Raw genomic sequence first — 17,031 nt, forward strand, 5'->3', positions numbered from 1 at the left:
ATTAAAAAGTTAGAATTATTCAATTCAGCAAATTGTATAAGGAAACAATATGTATTAAGTGTCTAAGGATCTGATTTTCTCACAGCCAAGAAAAACCACAGTGAAAGAATTAAAGAAAATAAAATGTTCTGAAGATGTGGAATTATGAAAATTGTTCCTGATATCGAAACTAATGAGCTAGTAGAGCAGATATTCAGGGAAGTTCATGGGAGTGCTACATGGAAACAAGGTCTGAGGACAGACGAAATGGTGATAAGACTCCTTACAAGTGATGATGACACCTGGAACTTTTGCTGAGCCTCTGTGTGTCTAGGTGCAGCAATGGCAAAGCAGAGGTGGTGTTTCTCTGTCTGAATAACAAGGTGTGTGGGTGGAAGTTCTACCTGAATATGAGGAAGAATTCCTTCACTGTGCAGTGGCCATGCACTGGAAAGGGTTGCACAGAGCAGTTGTGGATTCTCCCTCACTGGAGATATTCAAAAACTGGACACAATCCTGTGCCGTGTGCTCTGGGTGACCCTGCCTGAGCAGGGAGGGTGTGGTCCCCTCCAACCTGACCCATTCTGTGATTCTGTGAGATATACAGATGCACAGATGGATAAATGGATAGATGCATAGATGGACAGATGGATAGCCAGCCAGAATATTTCCTGTTGTTTGCTGAGCCAGTGGCTTCTACAGCAGCCCTTGGTTTGCCAAAAAATTCTGTAAAGTAGTCTACATATTTAACTGAAAGTATATAATTGAGGGAATAGTTTTCAAGACGACCTCGTTTTCAGTCCAAAATCAAGGATTTTATGTAGCCACCTTATGACTAAGTAGTTCTTAATAGGACTAAAACAGTATTGTGGAGTTTCTGCTCTAAAACTGGATTCCTCTTTAGCCCTCAAAATCAACTGTGTTAAAAAAATGCCACGTCATCTGAAAGCATGAACAGGAGATTATGAATTTGGTACTTTATGTTCTTACAATCTTGATGCAATCATTAGGCACAATAGGATGCAATGACAAAATAAGAGGATAAAATTTCAGTATTTGTTCATGATTTGAACATCAGGACCCTTGTCCTTCACAGGTGTTTTCTAGGAATACTGGACAAAAACACCTATGAGCAAAAGCAGAAAGAGCTATAATTTTGAGATTTACCTAGGCTTGCTCTGCTTCTCAAGAACCAGTTAAAAAAACCTGGGGGGGAGGACAACAAAAAGACCGTGTCAATTGTGTTTCATCACTTCCAAATACTTTAATATTCTTTCATATTCAATCACAAACATGGATGTAACTTGCTACAGATTCCTTTGACTTCTGGAAATACACAGAAAAATTCCAGTACCAGTGAAAAAGGCCATAATTCCCAAATGTTGATGCCCTGTAAATACAGTTATCATTGCAAGGCACCTGACAGATTGTGTAGGCAGAGGAGGGAAGGGGGCACCACACTGTGCTGGCAGATCCCCAGTCATTACAAAAACAAGAGATGCCTGGCAACTGAAAGAAATCAATGCAAATTTGCTCATAAATGGTTAGCAGAATAGCCACTACTTCACTGATTAAATCTTCAGCTAACTAACAGGCAAAATTCAAAAGTTAATGGAAACTTCATATTGTTGCTATGTAAAATTATCTCCATGCTGTTTTCAAGCTGCTGTGTGTTCTGGTGAAGACCTGCTTTGTCTCTCAGAGCCTGTTGCCATGGAAGTGACTGAAATATTGCTAGTTAAGCAATAGCCTCTATTTTCTAAACAAATAAGCAGCTTCCTTCTGCAGAGGGCTGTAAGTGGGCCTTGTGCTACTCTCAAGTGTGCATTGCACTTGTCAAACGCTTTTAAGCACCGAGCTCAGCTCTAAGCAAGCAGGTCACCTAACAGGAAGGACCAGTTAGAAGGTGTTGCCTTGTGTGGGCAGAAGGGATCTCAAGTTTCACACTTGAGAAGTATTTCCAAATCACATCAGGTCAACCCTCACTTCTGCTGCATACTGGCAAAAAAGGTTCATGGCAAACATTGAGAAGTGGAGAAACCATGCAAGTTTCAACTCAGGCCAAGCTTAAGTCCAAAAGTCCAGACAGATGACATAGCCCCATGACCAAAAATGATGAAGCAAAAGAAGGCACAATATTCAAATGGCAAACTGCTTTTGCCTGTGTGATAGAAGCATGATAAGACTTTGTCTGCTTGGAGAAGACATGGCAAGACCACCACACTGCAGAGGAGGAACAGGTAAATCTGTATAATCTTCACATTAACCCCTCAGGTTTTGGGGGAGAACTGCTTATTTTATGGTCCCAGACAAACCACATTGCCTACATAACAAGTGTTATCTCAGGTTAAGCTGTAGCTCATACAGGCTTATATATGACAACATGCTTATATATGACAACATGCTGTCAGCACGCCAGAAAAAAAAGAGGCTGTATTCTGACAAAAAGCTGCAGTTTTTACATATACATCAACTGATCTCCATTAACACATCAGGACTCAGAGATCCTTTCTGTATCAGAAGCTTATATTAGTATCTGGTATGAAATGATTTCCACCAGGGCACCACCAGGAGAGTGAAGATACAAGGTTCCTTAAAAGAAGAATCCAATAAGAAATTGTTTAACACTGGTCTTAGTGTTTAAAGGGGAAAGATCATCCTCCTCCAAGATACACTAAAACAATAATATGTAATGAGAATAATGCAATTATTTCTGTTAGAACACAAATGGCAGGCATTATCTCCTCTGTTGCAAGTGCTCTTCAGGGTGCAAAGTGCTGAAGCACAGATTCTATTGTAATTGAATTTGCTGACTTTGAGGCAGGAGGCCCTGTATCTATAAAATATATATAGTCCTATATAATAATATAAAATATAGCCCTATATATTATACTGTCAGAGAAGCACACAAGCTATAATTTTGATCACTATGTAACTTCCAGATATAACATGAAGAGCTTCTGGAACGAGAGTCCTATTGCAGAGCAGGTGAATCTGACCCTGGATTTGCAGCACAGGCATACACTCCTGATCAGACAAGGGGCACATTTACTTAATGAGTAACATGCAATCTTACTGAATCTTTGAAGTGAAACCACCAGCTAGCCAGATGAAAAGAGTGACCCCACTGAAGGAGGCGCTCAGCTTTCTCATAAAGTAAGTTGTTAAACGTAACTAGATCAAGTGTTAACCAAGAGTTTCTAACAAACAGAAGACAGCAATTCATTAGGCAAAAAGCTATGTCTTTCTTAATTTTAGACACCATTCTTTAGAGTTTCAGATATTACAATTCAGAAAAATCATCATTAATCTTTAGCTCATATACCTTTTCCCAGAAGCACGCTTAGCCCAATAAACCCTTTCTGCCCCCTTGAACTTCAGAGTGCTATAAAAGCAATTATAGCAGGAATGGGTTCAAATTATGTCAAAAACATGAGTGAACAATAAATTCCGTGGTAAAGAATTTTTTGTGCTATTTAAGGGAAAAAAAACCCCAAAGCAACAAACCAAACAGATGAAAACCCCACCATATTAATTTATCTCCATTTACATATCTATCAATCACTGTTAGATCACAAAAATTGGTAACAGTAAGCCATTCAGGTGTAAATACTGATGTCAAAACTAATCAGCACACTGGCAAAACCTCCTGTGAAAATCTAAATCAATAAAAACTGATGGAACGGGCCCACTCTTACAGTATAAGTACATATCCAAGAAAACTCTACAAGTAAAAGCAGACTATTTTGGTATTGTAATATTAATTAATTATAAAAAGATAGATGAAACCTCAGTTGACTCAGGAGTCAACTTTCTGTTTCAAGCACTCTGGAGTCCAATTCTGATGTTTCACACAGGTGATAAAATAAATGTGATATAGCTGCATAGTACCCTCCTTACACTCCCTTTCAGCTACCTCAGAATTTCTGGAGGGCAGCCAAAGCAGTGACTCCTGCCTTAGTTTGCAGGCAGCCCCAAAGAGTGCTCTGGGAGAGAAGCTGAAGATTTGAACAGTGTTCCAAGACAGCTCAGCATCACACAGGTGTGCGTACTTCTACTGAAAGTGGCTGGGTCCTTTGTTTTCAGTCTTGCTTTTCCAGGCAAGGACTCTGGAAACCACCCAGAAGGGCAAGGATTCTCACTGTTGAGGAAAAGATGATGATGTGTGCTGCCCTTCCTCTTCCCACATTAGTTTCTCCTTTTTCACTAAAGACAAGGGTTAAGACTTGTTGGGGGCCTGGGTCATGCCTGTTCAGTTGTAGCCTGAAGATGCAGAATGAGAGAAGGTGTCCACAGCTGGATCTTGAGGCTCTCTAGATCTCTTCTGCCATTAGACAGCCTTTAAGGGTCTTCATAGCAGGATACGAAGCAGAGCACTCCTGAACTTGCCCTGACACAGGCTATTAGCTGCAGTGTGGTGAGGCATGTGGAGACAGAAAACACATTCCCTGCACTGGAGCTGGTCCTGCCTCTCAGGCTGTCAGTGATGTTGATCCTGCCAAGGCACTTGGCTATTTGCATCCTTTATATGTCCCCTTTCGACAACTACAGTAAAGATCTTTCCCCAGTACTGCTATAATACGTTAAGACATCAGTGTTTGCAGCTATCTGCTTTGCTCCTCTGCCAGGATTTTATTACTCAGCAGCAGAAACGGCAGACCCAGACAAGAACCTGCATCTCTGCTACTCTAGTGCAAAATCTGACACATTACATCTTTGGTGGAACGAGAGAGTGCAGCAGTGTGGTCTTAACAGGCAACTGAGGCACAGATATACATGAATGAAAGGCATCCAGGTAGGGTAGGTAGGGACAGGAATATCTTAATTCATGCCAGTACACTTCAGTAAAATATATCTGCTAAATAACTAAATTGATCACTCTGCTATCCATATGCATCCATATTTACCCAAAGCAAATAGGATGCACAAAATTATAGTTCAAACATTACATCAGAAAGTCCTTATCCACCTTCCTAAATCACTTTTATGAAAGCATTGGTTAGGGTTCTTTTTTACATTACAAACATTATTTTTGCAGTTTTAATAAACAAAAGTTAGTTGCATATGATGTCCTGGTGACTGTACACCATTCATTTTATGTTACTTTTACACAACTAGTTAAAGAAATACAAAGAAAGACTAGAAATGGGTTTCTCAGTCTTCCACTGGACACTTAGATTTCTCTCTGAAAAGCAGAAAATACACAATCATTCAGTAAACTATCTTCTATTATGGCAATAATGAATGACATATAAAACAGTTTATAATGAAGCTCAGCTATAATAATTCAAGAACGTACCAGCTCCAGGGGTTATACAGAAATCCAGATAATCTGGAGCAGGGAACCTGTGTTTCCACAGGAGGTACACAAAAAGTTGTAGTGGAGAGAAGGAAGACACTTCATTTGTGGGACATCAACAGCAGCTGATTTGCTCTTCGTCTCAATCAGTCTTGTAAGTCCCCTTTCCACCTACACAAGTGGGAAGATTAAGAAAGACACTGACCCACATTCTGGCCAGGAGAGACTACTTGTTATAAGGAACCACCCCCTGGTAAGATCCTTTTTTTGTTTTGTTTTTCCTTGCCCCACCCCCTTGTACTTCAAACATATTTAAGCCTTTAGAAATCTGAGTTCTGAAGAAACTGTTCTTTTCTCCTTTACTTTATTTTTGATAGGTAATGAATTAACCTGAGAACAGAAATTTTATTAGCAAACTGAACATCATGTGGTTTTACTGAAGGTATTAGATACCATAGGATTTTTTGGCATTTGTGCAGACTGAAGACGTTTTAGTCTTGCTTTGGTTTCTTACTTCTCCATCTATTTTAATTGGCAATAAATTAATGTTCCATAAATCTGTTTAGCCCATAGTGATGACTGCTAAATGGTGTCACTGTCCTTATTTTGATTCCTAAGATTCTCCATCTTGTTCTCTTCCCTCATCCTGTTGAGGAGGAGGAGGAGGGAGAGAGTAGCCAAGTGGGCATCTGACAGCCAAGCAAGGTCAACCCCTGACAGAATGCAGTATTAACAAACAGGCTTCAGGAAAAGGAGTCCCCTGTCCCCTCTCTGTGCATTGTCTCTTGTTCAGTGTAATAAGATTGTCACTCTACTTGCCCCAAAAAATCATCATTGCTGCTACTTTTTTGCCAGCAGTGACCAGTATCCAACATTCAGACTTCTTGTGTCTCTGATTATCTTAGGAATTAGCTTTTCAAGGTCATTCCTTGTTTTCAGCCTCTATAGCTTCTGTTTGACTTCAATTTATGCTGAAATAATTACAGAACTCTTTAATGCCAGGGCACTGCCTAATCATTCAGCTGCTTTAGATTTGCATTTAATTTATAAGTCACACAGAAATAAAGGTGGAGCTAATTACTTCAATGAGTTTTCCCTTGCAGATGGAATAATGTCTTCCTTTATTGCCTACCTAAAAATACTATTCTTGGACTATTTCTGTTATAATTCTGTGCCATTACAAGTCATTGATGGGTTTTGGTATGATTTGTGAAATGAATAATTTCATAGGCAGAGAAACCAACAGACCAGGACACAAATCAGGAGGTTCAGATTCTAGCTCCATCTCAGCTATCCCTCTCAACAAATGATAATTGCTGAATTTTGTGATGAAATATGTTGTTTTTTCTGGACTTTTGTGTTTAGTTTTTGGGTTTCTCTGGTTTTAATCTTGATTCTTCAGAGTTAAATTCATTTTTGAGTTTTACCACAGCTCTTTAAAGTTCCTGATTTTTTTCCATAAAATTTAATTTATATATATGTAAATGAAAAAAATCTTTACTTTTCTAACTCATACTCTTACGTATCATCCCCTTCATCTTTACTATATATTTTTTTTTATATTGGTAGAGAAATGAGCTAGCACACATCGAAGTCAGTATTTCTGATAAATTCAGCAAACTCTGGTAGAAGTCCTAAAGGCTCACACTTTTCCAGACAGAGCTAATATTCTGTCTGGAACAGCTCCCAAAACAGGCATGTTTTAACAAGTACATTTATGATTAAGCTGAATTGTGAAATCAGAAGTATGCAGAACTGGAAGGCTTCTGACAGGGTTTCCACTTTATTCAGAAAGGGAAACAAACACAGACAGGTGTAAAATCCTCCTAAAATTTCCGGAGGTACAGTCCTATTTACAAAGAAGGAAGCCAGCCCTGCTGAACTAAGTGCTCAGTTGTCTTTGTCTGCAGCCACGGGGAGTGTGACGTGCAGCTGCAGGGGTTTCAGAGGCATGGGGACCCCAGCAGCCTGCACGGCTCTCTGAGGTGGGGTTTTGGATGTCTGTGTCCAGGTGTTGCCAGCAGGGGTGGCCCCTGTGAGAAGAGGCCCGAGCAGCAGGGTGGGTGTTTGCCATCCAGCCAAGGTGAACCAATCCCATGTGGACAGAGAGCAGTTCCTTTCCTTGACAGAAAGGCCATTGTCCCCAAAGCCCAGTCCATTGGCCCACAGGACAGCTAGAGCTGCAGATAGTTCCTTTCTTTTCCTGATGTTTTTCCAGCACAGATGTCACAAGGATAAGCCTATATGGTTTGATTTTTCTACTACAAAGATATCCTAAGTCTCTATAGAAACAGACTATGTGCCCCCACAGGCCCTACTTGCCAAAGCATGGTATCCTTGCTGTGAGAGAAGATAGAAACAAAAAGCTTTTCTCCCATTAAAAATGCCTTCACCCTCACCTTGGAATGTGCAATACCAAACACATCAAACAGCTCTTCTGAAAGAGGCTTGTCTTTCCCTCATGCTACAGTCAATATGAGACCTTGCCCTCTTCTCCAGAGTCCATCCTAGGCTAGCAAGAGAGGATTTAAGCATTCCCAGTGCCATGCTATAATCAGGACTCTGTGAGCTGTATGAGAGCCCACAGGCTCAAGAGCAGGCTGGACAAATTCATGGGCTACAGCCATACCCAGAGTTATTAAATACAAAGGTAACACTTCTGGTTGAGGAAGTACCTGAGCTATATGGTGAACAGTGGAGAACATCTGCAGGGAGCACTAACAGAGGCTCACCACACTCACACCACTACTGGAGATAGAACCCTAAGCTAGGTGGCCTGGTAAAACTCATCTTCAGATCCTTTTATCACCACTGTCAAACAAAATCTTTTCCAAATTTTACTGAAGCCAGATAAAAGTCCTAAGAAAGCTGTTTTCTATGAATCAAGTCCTTTGCATAGCCTTTCCCTCTTCTAGCGGTAGTTTCATGACTATTATGTCAATTTTCTGTTATCACATCCATACAACTTGCTTCAAAGGGAGAATTAATAAAACATGTCCAGTTGTCTCCTGGCAACTAATTTGTGCAAAGAAAATATGCCTTTCTAACACAGAGGTTCTGTGTAGATCAAATGCATTCTTTGAGGTTCTGGAAAGCATTTGGGAAAAAATATTACAGCACAGGAGACACCTCTGCTAGTTATATGACACTTTCCTTTTGTTTTCCAGGTCAGGATTGAATGATTCAGAAGGAATAGCTTCGGACAGTATCTAATCTACTTTTTGGACTGCATAATAGAAGTGTGACACCCAGAAATGATGGACAGAAACTACTGTCTGTCTAGTTAAATAGTTGATTCTACCTGTCTTTCCTCTGTATCATTGTACTATTACATGGATCAAGATCAGAAAAGTTTAGAATTTTTCTCATTTCATTAATGTAATTTTGTCAAAATGATATTTTTGGGGGTTTTAACTACTAATTGAACATGCATAGTCATAAAAAAAATCCAGAAGAAAGAAAAAACCCCTTATTTTTACCACTTTTTAACCATTGCTCTTTTACTATTTCCTAATTCTACATAAAATTTAGTAATTCACTCCATAATCAGGTCACCCAATTTGGAGATGTAATGTTTCTATTAACTGCAGAATACAGCACTGTGTAAATGTTTGCAGGCTTCTAGAAGAGCTGAGATGACCAAAAAACGCTCAGACTTAAACAGTTCATTGGCTCAGTGCTTCTAATGGTTTTATATAATATTATTTTTCCTTTTTTAAGTGAACTTCAAACCTTTCCAAAGATGCCTGGAAAATGGAGGATGCTAAGAAAACTTAACCTTATCTTTGTTAAAATGCTGTCTGCACCAGCACATTGCATCATAATAGGTTCTGAACTTGAAAATTTGCATTCACTGTCATGACACCAAATTCAATTTTGTGCTCAGTTTGGACAAGGACCTATCTGCCAGTGACTGACCTCCCATCAGCTGTCCATGGCTAAAGCAAACACAAGTCAGCGTTACTCAACGTAATTCCCACAAACGTAAGATAACGTTAGACGGAAACTAAACCTTGACCTACCCATTCTCCTTTGGGATACCACATCTGACCAAAGTGATGCATTTTGAAAAGACTTCTCAGGACCATTTATTTAGTGAATTATACTTTATTAGTTCTATGTATTTCTGGATGTTTTACTCAAGAGAAAAAATTTCAAAACACCATTAAAATTTCTTAAGACACAGCATCATGATGACACTAGAGCCTTTAGAGAGACCAGTATTTTCAATATATAAATTAAAAATTTCTCATCAAATATTTTATCCTTCCCAATTATCTATGCTTCGGTATGTTTTCTTTGCCAATAAAAGTTAATCTGAAGGAAGTTTTAAATGATCTTTCTAATACCCAGAGAGAGTAATAACCTCTACAGTCTCACTTCAGAAACTTAAAACAAAAAGCTGTTAACAAATGATCATAGTAACAGATAGAATTATTATTGTTGCCAAGCCTAAGGGTAATTTTTATATGTAGTTTAGTTATCTGGTTTTCTAAGACAACTTTTTAAGTTAAACATATGAAATAAAAAGATTATAAAAATCATAAACATCAGACAGAGAAAAGCCAACAGCATTAAGTCAATCCATAGCTATTCTGTCTGAGGAACTGATAGAGCTGGACCTTTAGGATCATCAAATCTGTTGTTTGTTGTGAGCTGCATAATCATATGGATTCCATAGGTCAGGATCCACAGTAAAATTATAGATGTCACCAAGCCCATCCAGATTCCGGGAGTGAAGAAACCTGTACAGTCACTTGCATAGGAAAACTGGTTGTTTATAACGTTGAAGCCTTGAATCTGAAAATGAGAAAAGGTAGATAGATGAGTGTAATTAGGCATAGTCCTTACTTCCAGGATATATGTGGTAATTACAAAAACCCACACCTTTTAACTATCAATCATACTTTGCCCATTAAAAAAAAGAGTGAGAACAAAATGCTTTACAAAACAAATTTCTAGATCTCCTTTTCACCCAGGAAATAGAAGATGTAGAATCCATTTCTCTGGTAAGAAGTAGGTTCTCCACTTCAGAAATTTGCATTACTTTTACAAGTAAAGTCCCAGAGGGAACATGTGATCAGTGTTCTGTATTCACATAATCAGTATATCAGTATTCATTGGTCATCAGCTCTATGACAACTTCAGAATCAGGAAACTCAAAGCACTCAAAAGGCATGAGAGTTAAGGCTGCCCAGATCACAAGATCCATTGAAACAGTCTGAGAGTTTTAGCTAAAAGCTCCTTGACAAACAAAATTCCTAGAACCTACTTTAAAACACATCTAATAAAGGTGACCTTTTTTGGCTGAGTTTTAGTGAAAGTTCAAGGAGAAAAAAAGTTCTGAAATCTTTCTTCCTTCCTCCTTAGACATCAAAGACTCAAACCAGAAGGAAAGGCTTGCTTTACTGAGGTGTAGGATATGTGTTGTCTATTAACTTATAAAACTTATACAAACTTTTCCAGCAGCTAGAAAAGTTTATAGTATCTCTGATGTGACTGAATTTGCAATGTCTGCTACTGACTATCCTCCAACCATATGATTTCCTCAGAAAAATCAACAAATTTGGAGATACATTCTCTGTCTAGATTTCAATTGTATAAAAATATCAACAAACTGAATGCCTTTGATATAATTTTATAGAGATTTTGTTCAAACCAATCAAAGAATTAGAAAACTATGAAGAAAGGGAAGACAATCCCCACTCTACCAACATGCACATAATGGCATTAGCACTGATTCCTCTAGAAGGAAGGGAATAAAACTGGTGGAAGAAGAGGAAGGAAAGAATTAATCTGACCTCATTTTGACTCATTCTTAAATAATTTTATAAAGAAAAATGAAGACTGGGATTCTTATGCATTTACAGAATCTTTGAAATGGGTGTGTGAGGAAAGCACCAAATATTATAAACCCACTTGTAAAGAAACAATTTTATTTTCCATAAAATATTATCAAATGAAATTTAAAAAGGATTATTTTATTTAAATCACTTCTCTCACCTGGCAATAAGCAAGAAAGCAGAAGATCATGGATTTCTACTTTCATGTGTTCCCACACCATGATTATTCTTGGATTTACAATAAAATTATTGCGTTTGTTTGTCATAATAAAAGAGTTTGTATTTCCTAGAAAAGGTGTTGTTACAAACTGAACAAACCTACCATGCAACAATTACACCAGTAAATACTCTGGGTTTGCATGCAGTCATGGCTCAGGTCCTTAAAGTTAATGTTATGTAATATATGTGTTATGTTTGTACCTTCCAGATTAATAAAACTAATATTATATGAGGCTAAAGGCTCTTTAGATAATGTGGAGTTGAAGACAATTTTACCAATTTAACCTTTTAGAAGAATCTTTCCAAGTCAAATCATCATAGCTAACTCGCAAAGACGGTCTGCTTTCACCAAAGGCACTCAGACTTCTGATTAAAGCAGGATTAGTGAAAATAAACTGCAGGGCTGGACAACTATTTGCACAGTGTTAGAGACTACATGACTACAAAAGCCTTTGCTTGTTAAGCCACTGCTTTGACCACTAGTGCGAATGTGAATAGGAGTCATGAAATGGAGCCTGAAAGACTTATTGACAATAAAAACAGACAGAAGGGGATGATTCATGTCATATGTGTTCAAAAAAATGGATTTAAATTCTGGAAAACAATACACATTTCTTACCACATTTACAAAGACTCTCTGAAGTACTTAACAGGTATATTCAGTTTAGAAGGGCTTTGCCACTTCTGATTTAGAGCGAGAAATACTGAAATTTATTATTTCAATTCTAGTGGTCTTATATTTTTTTTAAGCAGCATTATACTTATTGAACTACCTAGATGAAAGATTCAATTGTACCTTCCCAAAATGCTATGTCTACTTTTAGGAAGGAGATGAAGAATATGCCAGGTTATTTCATTGGGGTTTTTTAAGTTTTGTTATTTCTGTGGGGGTGTTAGATACCAGGCAGAAAATGAGAATCTTAGCAACATATATAGTAAAGTTAAAAATACTTACGTGTGCTTGTCTAATATTTATGAATGCAAAAGTCTTTTGTATACAGGCCTCTGTCCAGTGGAAGTTTTAATTTTGGTGTTTAAACCAATCACTTATCTTGATTACACAAGTCTGTATTTACTGTTAATTTTTAGATTTTTTTTGAATGCAGATTTCTCATCATATGGTCTTTGACAAAAACTTCAAGAAAATTATACTGGGTTTATGGGTCTTAAGATATTTTAGCTACAAAGGATCAAAATATTCTTGATTTTGAAGTTTTTAGCAGTTTTTTCATAGGTTTCAAAGTACTTCTGAACCACACATACTAAAGAAAAGCAGTGCTTTTGGTGGCAGCCTCCTCTTTAACTTAATTGACAAATATGAGATCCTCAAAAGGACAAAAGGTATCATGGTAGACCAACCATTACTGTAGCAACTTCAACTAACAAAATCCCCTCCAAACCCAGAGCCGTTTTGGTGCTCTGCAGAGGTGTGGTGACACAGGGGTGGTGACATCCTTGGCTGTGAGCATGTAGCCAGCATGCCACTGAGCTTCTTTCAGATGGTAGAGTGTGGAGCAGCTCCAGAACTGAAGTGAAAGGCTACACTAGTTCAGCCTTGCCTAGGAACAAGCTGTGCAAGGCTTCCCTGTGCAGTTGCCACTGAGTCAGCTTCCAAGATCCAGAGCTGCAAAGTGCAATTGTGCTAATTGGATTGGCATTGGATCCTGGTTTCTAAACCACTGTGCAACACAGACATGAAATCATGTTCCTCAATTTCAGCAACAGGAGTTGGTGCTGGCTGCAACAATTGAGCACATCCCACATGCACTTTGAACCATACAACAGAGTTTTGGGGTTTTTAAACTTTATGCAATAAGAAAGAGTACTACTGAAACCACCTCTCAGTATGTAACAATGGAAAATACCTTGAAAAGCAAGATCTAGTGTGATGGTCTCTGGACTGTGCACAGAAAACAATTCCCTTGGAGAACACACAACTCCTAGGCTGTCTCAGTTCTGACTGACGCCCCTTTGGGAAAGCTCCTTGAGAGATTTCCTTGTAAGTCACAGTGAGCAAAAATGCTTCAACCCATGAGCCTTTGCAGTTCTATATTAATATTTCATACCCCATTGGTCCCTGGTTTTTACCTGTCCTGATTGGTTCCTTTTTGGGTCCTTTCCCTGATTGGTCCCTTTCCCAATTCCTTCCCCCACTGGCCAAGTTATGAAACCCCACCCCTGGCTACCCTCGATACTCCCTCTCCCTCTGGGCTGTCTGGCTCTTTCCCCTTTGGACCTGAGGGACTAAGGAAGCTCTCCAGTGGATTGGAAAGACCCTGTCTGGCTGGTTTTACTCCTGTGTTTCCTGGGGTGGCATGCACAGTTCTGCAGCCTCACAACAGAGCAAGTCACCCTACGCCTGGGAATGCCTGCACCCTGTTAATCCAAGTGTCTTTTTAGAGCCACTTCTGACAAGAAAGGTCGTGGCACCTTCACCACCGGGCCAGACCGCGACAATCTAGGTCAGACAGAGCTTGGAAATGAGCCCAGAATGGTGACCTTCTGTTTTCCACCACAACAGAAAAATATCAGACCAGGAATTTTCAGGTTGTGTGCCATGTTTAGGACTTGATCAGAGAAAAAGCCCTTTCTCAAGAGGAACTGGAGATTCTATTGTGTGAACAGTGAAGCAGCTGCTTCCAAATCAATATGGAAGGTGGGAAACCATTACTTCTACTCTTGGTTAAGACCACAGTGAATTGATGCCTACTAAGGTTTGAGCAAGGCCTATTTAAGCTTTAAAAAGGCAGTAATGTCAGTGCATACAGAAACTGAAGGAAAAGATAGGTGGTAAGTATACATTTTGTAATTTCATAGGTCATGTCCTTTCATATCTTGGTGAAGTGAAAGCCTAACTCCAAAGAGTTGACAAGGCAAAGTACAGTTGCATGAACTATGGTATTTTCAGGCCTTACATAAAAATAACATCATAACAACACCTTCACAACATTGGTATGTATTGCAACATTGTTTCTCAAAAAAATGGTGAGTCTTGATACTGGAATTTGTGGAAAATAAATCTAATCACCAATGCTCTTTCTATGAGCTTTCCATTCCTTAAGCAGAAGTGTTAAGTCTGGAGTCAGATTATTGAGATTTGGTTTATTATCAGAATTATAAATACTATTATATCAGCATTTGTATCCATTTATCATGGGGTTAGCTCATGTTTGACAAATAGAGTACAGTTTGGAATTATTCCTGTTATTTTCACTATCTATTTCATCAAAAAGATCCCTTAGTGCAATATTATTTTAAGATATAAATGTTGTTATGCTTCTCTTAAGAACAAAGCTCAAAGAAATAAAGGTGTAATAATCTACACCTCACATATGTGGTCTGAAGTCCTACTAAATATGCAGAAAAGCTATGTGTCATTCAAAAAAAGCAAGCTGCTTTCCTTCTGGGTCATGCAGGAACTAGTACCATTCCTGACTGAAGTCCATGGCAAACCTCCCATTAAATCAAACTGGGCTTTGTTTCTCTCTGCAGGAGTACAGACAGTCCATGTCACCAAAAACAGCAGCCACACTAAGCTGTACTTTCCTAGGTAAACAAAGCACCAAGAAATCAAATAAAAACAAGGAAAGCAGCATAAAGCCACCCACCTAAGAGGCCCCTGTTTCCAGGAGCAGCCCAATTCATTAAACAGGCATGAAGACTTAGTCATTCTTTGCCTGATTAAGCGCATTTGGTTTAATTGGGTTTTCTTTCTGTGGACAACTTCATAGTTTTGTTTTTCAAAGCTGTGCTTTCATGTTTTCCTTGTTCAGCAACTGGAGTCTTTTTTACCCCTCTTCTGAATAGCTCACCTAGGGGAACAGCTTTTTGTTTACGTTTTCCCTCAGGCTGGAATGAAAATAAGGGCATTATGAATGTGTGTCACTCACCACCTACAATAGCAAGTAATAGCTCTTGGAGTTATCTCTGAAATGGCAAAGCATACTCACTTGCAACTTGGAAATGAAAACATCCCAATTTTTTGCCTCATTGTTGGATGGAACCAGCCTTGCAGGATAGAGATTGCTTGTTCCCACCAGCTGACAATGAGATGAATACTCTGCAGGGGCAGAGATGCCAGAAACATTAAATTTAGCAAACTTTTCTCCATCTTGTACAATCTCAACTGAATCTAAAGTGGACCATTTTCTAGCTGAGACTTCATAGAATTGGTTGGTCATTAAAAACCTAGGAACAAAACAGAGGACAAAAAGAACAAGTCAAAAGGTTAGAAGGAAAAAATTAACATACATTTGATGAAGTACAAGTAGCAGATAAAGGTTCACTATTGCTGGCTGCAAACATCACAGCTGATGATGAGATGGCCTCCCATGTCCTTAACATTGTTGGCAGGTGAAGAGGTTTTGTGAATGTGTTTGCCACTTAGTTTCACCCCACAAGCACAGCGTTCTCTAGCTGTATTTCATCAGTTACCTACAGTTTATAATCAGTGGAGGAGAAGCTGAGAAGTGTCAGTAAGACTGCAGTGGCTCTGAATAAACATTTTATGGGATTTTTGGAAAACTGTCTTTACGATAGGTACAGGCATGATAGCCATTCTAATTTATCATTGCAATTCTTTCTTGACTCAAATGCCTAAATAGCAATTTCCTTTGCAAAAGTCTGAATTTGGCATAGAAGACAGAGCTTTCCCTCACTGGTGGATCAAGAGGGATTGTCAGCTCTAGTTTCACAATTTGAAGTAGGCTAGGCACAAAAAAGTATTTTCTTATTTTGAAAGCATCTGTGTATGTGTTGTATTGTAGCATTTTATAATCACGGAATTTATGTTACTACCAATGCAGTCTGAACAGCTCCCAACAGAAATAATTGAGAACATCCAGAAGTACATTCTGATCCTTTACAGATCAGGATTATGTGCAAATCTTTGCCACTTTGTATACCGTTACTTTTAGGCATTCAAGCTATTTCATAAGGAAATTATAAACCTTTCTCCTTAGTGTACATTGTTTAATACTTTAACCCTACTTGGTCTATGTATGTGTATTTCATTATTGGTAACCACAAAAGATTTAGAAGGGAAATCTATTTAGCAATAAATAAGGCCTGCTACAAAATTAATATTCTAATATGTCTATCCACAATGTATAACACTGTATGTTGACTTTAAAATTTGAAGTAATGAGTTAAATGCAATTTGAAAAGAAATGTATAGTCATCTTAAATGAGGCACAATATAGACTATTTTATGTTCAATAGTGTGTATGTATATAGCGAAAATATTCTCTCTGTAGAATATTACTTGTTTGTTCAAATTAGTTACTTTCAATATCTTGTCATCCACACAGCATAGAATCTAACTACAAATTATGCTTTTAAAAAAATACTTATTAATAATTCATGGCTTTTGATTCATAGAAGTTCAGAAACCTCAAGAGTTTCAAAATGCTTAGAAGGAATTTCAGAACACAGTGTCATTGAAGTGAGAAAAGGATGTTTTTTCTTATGGCATTCCTTATGTTTTAAGTCTGAACAGTTCTATCCATAAAACATTGAGCTGCAAGCACCAGTGAAAAAGAAAAAATTGAATTCCATCCAGTCCACATTTACAAATATATAGAGAAAATATTCTATTCTTATACAGTTACCAAATTAAAACTTGGTATTATTGCTAAAAGAAAGGAACCTTTTCCTGGTGTACAGTACAATCTGAACAGAATTTCCATGGTG

General features: G+C 38.3%; 1 protein-coding gene and 1 long non-coding RNA gene across 2 annotated transcripts in view; one reads left to right on the forward strand and one right to left on the reverse strand.

Annotated features, from left to right (window-relative positions):
- Positions 1-1,202: 1,202 nt before the first annotated feature.
- On the forward strand, positions 1,203-9,242 carry LOC134550257 (uncharacterized). The gene is made up of 3 exons (XR_010080296.1): positions 1,203-2,219; positions 3,941-4,021; positions 8,446-9,242. It is a non-coding gene; the product is annotated as an uncharacterized LOC134550257 (long non-coding RNA).
- A 123-nt stretch (positions 9,243-9,365) lies between these two features.
- ATP6AP1 (ATPase H+ transporting accessory protein 1) overlaps positions 9,366-17,031 on the reverse strand; it is a 51,450-nt gene continuing 43,784 nt past the window's right edge. The window contains exons 9-10 of the mRNA XM_063396764.1: positions 15,291-15,528; positions 9,366-10,078 (exon numbers count right to left, since the gene is read on the reverse strand). Coding sequence (XP_063252834.1) covers positions 9,869-10,078; positions 15,291-15,528 — 448 coding nt within the window. The 3' untranslated portion in view covers positions 9,366-9,868. The remainder of the gene's footprint in view (positions 10,079-15,290; positions 15,529-17,031) is intronic.

Source organism: Prinia subflava, chromosome 4, assembly GCF_021018805.1.
Source record: "Prinia subflava isolate CZ2003 ecotype Zambia chromosome 4, Cam_Psub_1.2, whole genome shotgun sequence".
Classification (NCBI taxonomy): domain Eukaryota; kingdom Metazoa; phylum Chordata; class Aves; order Passeriformes; family Cisticolidae; genus Prinia; species Prinia subflava.